This window comes from Camelina sativa, chromosome 19 (assembly GCF_000633955.1).
Source record: "Camelina sativa cultivar DH55 chromosome 19, Cs, whole genome shotgun sequence".
Lineage (NCBI taxonomy): Eukaryota > Viridiplantae > Streptophyta > Magnoliopsida > Brassicales > Brassicaceae > Camelina > Camelina sativa.
This window is the reverse complement of record NC_025703.1, coordinates 11203656-11205647: the sequence shown is the minus strand read 5'-3', so window position 1 is coordinate 11205647 and position 1992 is coordinate 11203656. Positions and strand designations below refer to the sequence as shown.

The 1992-nt window shown below is 38.3% G+C and overlaps 1 protein-coding gene across 1 annotated transcript; it reads right to left on the bottom strand.

Annotated features, from left to right (window-relative positions):
* LOC104765999 (putative F-box protein At3g21120) lies at nt 635-1756 on the bottom strand. The gene has a single exon (XM_010489795.1). It carries the CDS (start codon nt 1754-1756, stop codon nt 635-637), a length of 1122 nt encoding a protein of 373 aa, XP_010488097.1.

Here is a 1992-nt window from a genome sequence, read left to right as displayed (position 1 = left end):
TGTTAACTTGACAGACTAAAACTTTCTTCTCATGGGAGATGAACCCTAGATAGACCGCTTTTTAGAACACTAAGTATAAGTAATTACCTTCACATACATGCAAAGAATCCACTCCCACTCCGCCGAGACATAATATGGATTCAATCTTGACACCAAAGTTGTGTTGGAAAGTTGAAATTTTGATATAACTTGTCTGGTTTAGTTAACAATATTCAAATCCCCATCAACATAGAAGAAAGATAAATTGCAAAATATGAACTTTCAAAGTAAAAAATCATCCATGAACTCAAAAACCAACTGAAAAAGGTTTATTTGAACGTGCAGGCCATCGGGTTTACATAACCTTTGTATTCAGGTTGAATCTAAAGATCTAGTCAACCAGAACCATATCTTCTTGGTTTCAGGATGCCTTTTCCATGAATCATGGACCATGATGCCTCCCAATGGTTACATCTTCTTGGTTTCGAGCGAGTCATAGATATATAGTACTGTTGAAATAAAAGTGACAATATATTGCTCGTTTAACAAGAGAAAGCCATCCAATCCACGGTTCAAAGACATTATTTTGGGATTCAAAATAAGCAAACCAACTTCAACTTGCGCAGGATAAAAAGACAAGCCTCTTCCAAGAAGACTAGATACCTTGTTGGATCTGAACCAAACTTGGAACATAAGTAAGGAGAATTGGGTATATCATATCTCCAGTATATTTATACACTTTTAAGATGTACAAATCATCTCCCACAATGTAAAAGATGTTGTTGTAGGCCTCATGCTTAGGTTTACACACGAAAACATTCTTCTTATGGGCCGAGACAGTTAAACGAATATGAGAGTGAAAACGACGGAACTTGGTCCACGACATGGCTCCGGTACTCTCCACCTTGGTTGCTATCCATACATCTGATTTGTTTCTTTCATCAGAGTCAAAACTGGCAAACATACGAAATTGTTGCTCTTCTTTAGTCATCGATAAAGCCACATAAAGAGAAGAATGATTAGCATCGGCGGGAAGGGACAGACTTTGGAATCTCTCGCTTGAAAAATCGAAACTTAGTAAAAAATAACGATCATGTGGTGGCCTGTCTTTACCAAGAGCAAGCCAGTAAGTAGTTCCCTTGACATACATGCCACAACTCTTACTCAGTTGTATGACCCAGTCAGTAGTCACACTTACACTGCCCCACTTATTAGAAGCAAGGTCATAGACTTCGGACATGGTGTGCCATCTATCATTGGCAAATTGTTGCATCCTCAAGATTTTGTAACAAGAAGATTTGTCTCCGTAACCGAAAGCATAGTAGTCGAATTCTTTGTATAAATTTCTGGGTTGGATCCACTTCATCTCGCCTAAACACGGGTTCCAAACAAATAGTCTATAGTCCTCGGTAATGCATAGCAATAAGCCGTCGCAGTGAAAGGCGTAACGAATATATACTTCTTTTGAAGTAGAAAGAGGGTCTTTTAGGCTGAATGGACCTTTTAACTTTGCAGATGGATCAACGTTGTTATTCTTAATCCCATGGAGATTGATGCTCACTAAATAAACCCTAGAATCAATCAACCCGAGAACCAGAGAGGAGGAGTGCCTTGGAGCATTAGCAAAGTGCTTCTTAGCAAATCTCCCGTCTTTGAACAGAGCATTCCATCTTTTGCATGTTGATCGTAATCGTGCTAGAGCTACCGTAGGAACTCTAGAGAGTATCTCCACTAGCAAATCTTCAGGAAGATATACTGTGCTTCTCATCTTCTTCATTTTTAGAGCTGAAATAACTTTGATAGGTCCCAGTCAGAGTCGTAAGAACACAACAAAAGATTTCTTTATTTAATGGGTAGTTTGAACTACTCTTCTCTAATATTTCTTTTGGTTTATATAGAAGAGGACTATTGAGTCTAGGGGGATAAGGATAACATCAGGAGATGACACCAAGAAATAAAAAAGAATATCCAAAGCAACTTAAAACTGAAAAACAAAACACCAAAACCTAACGA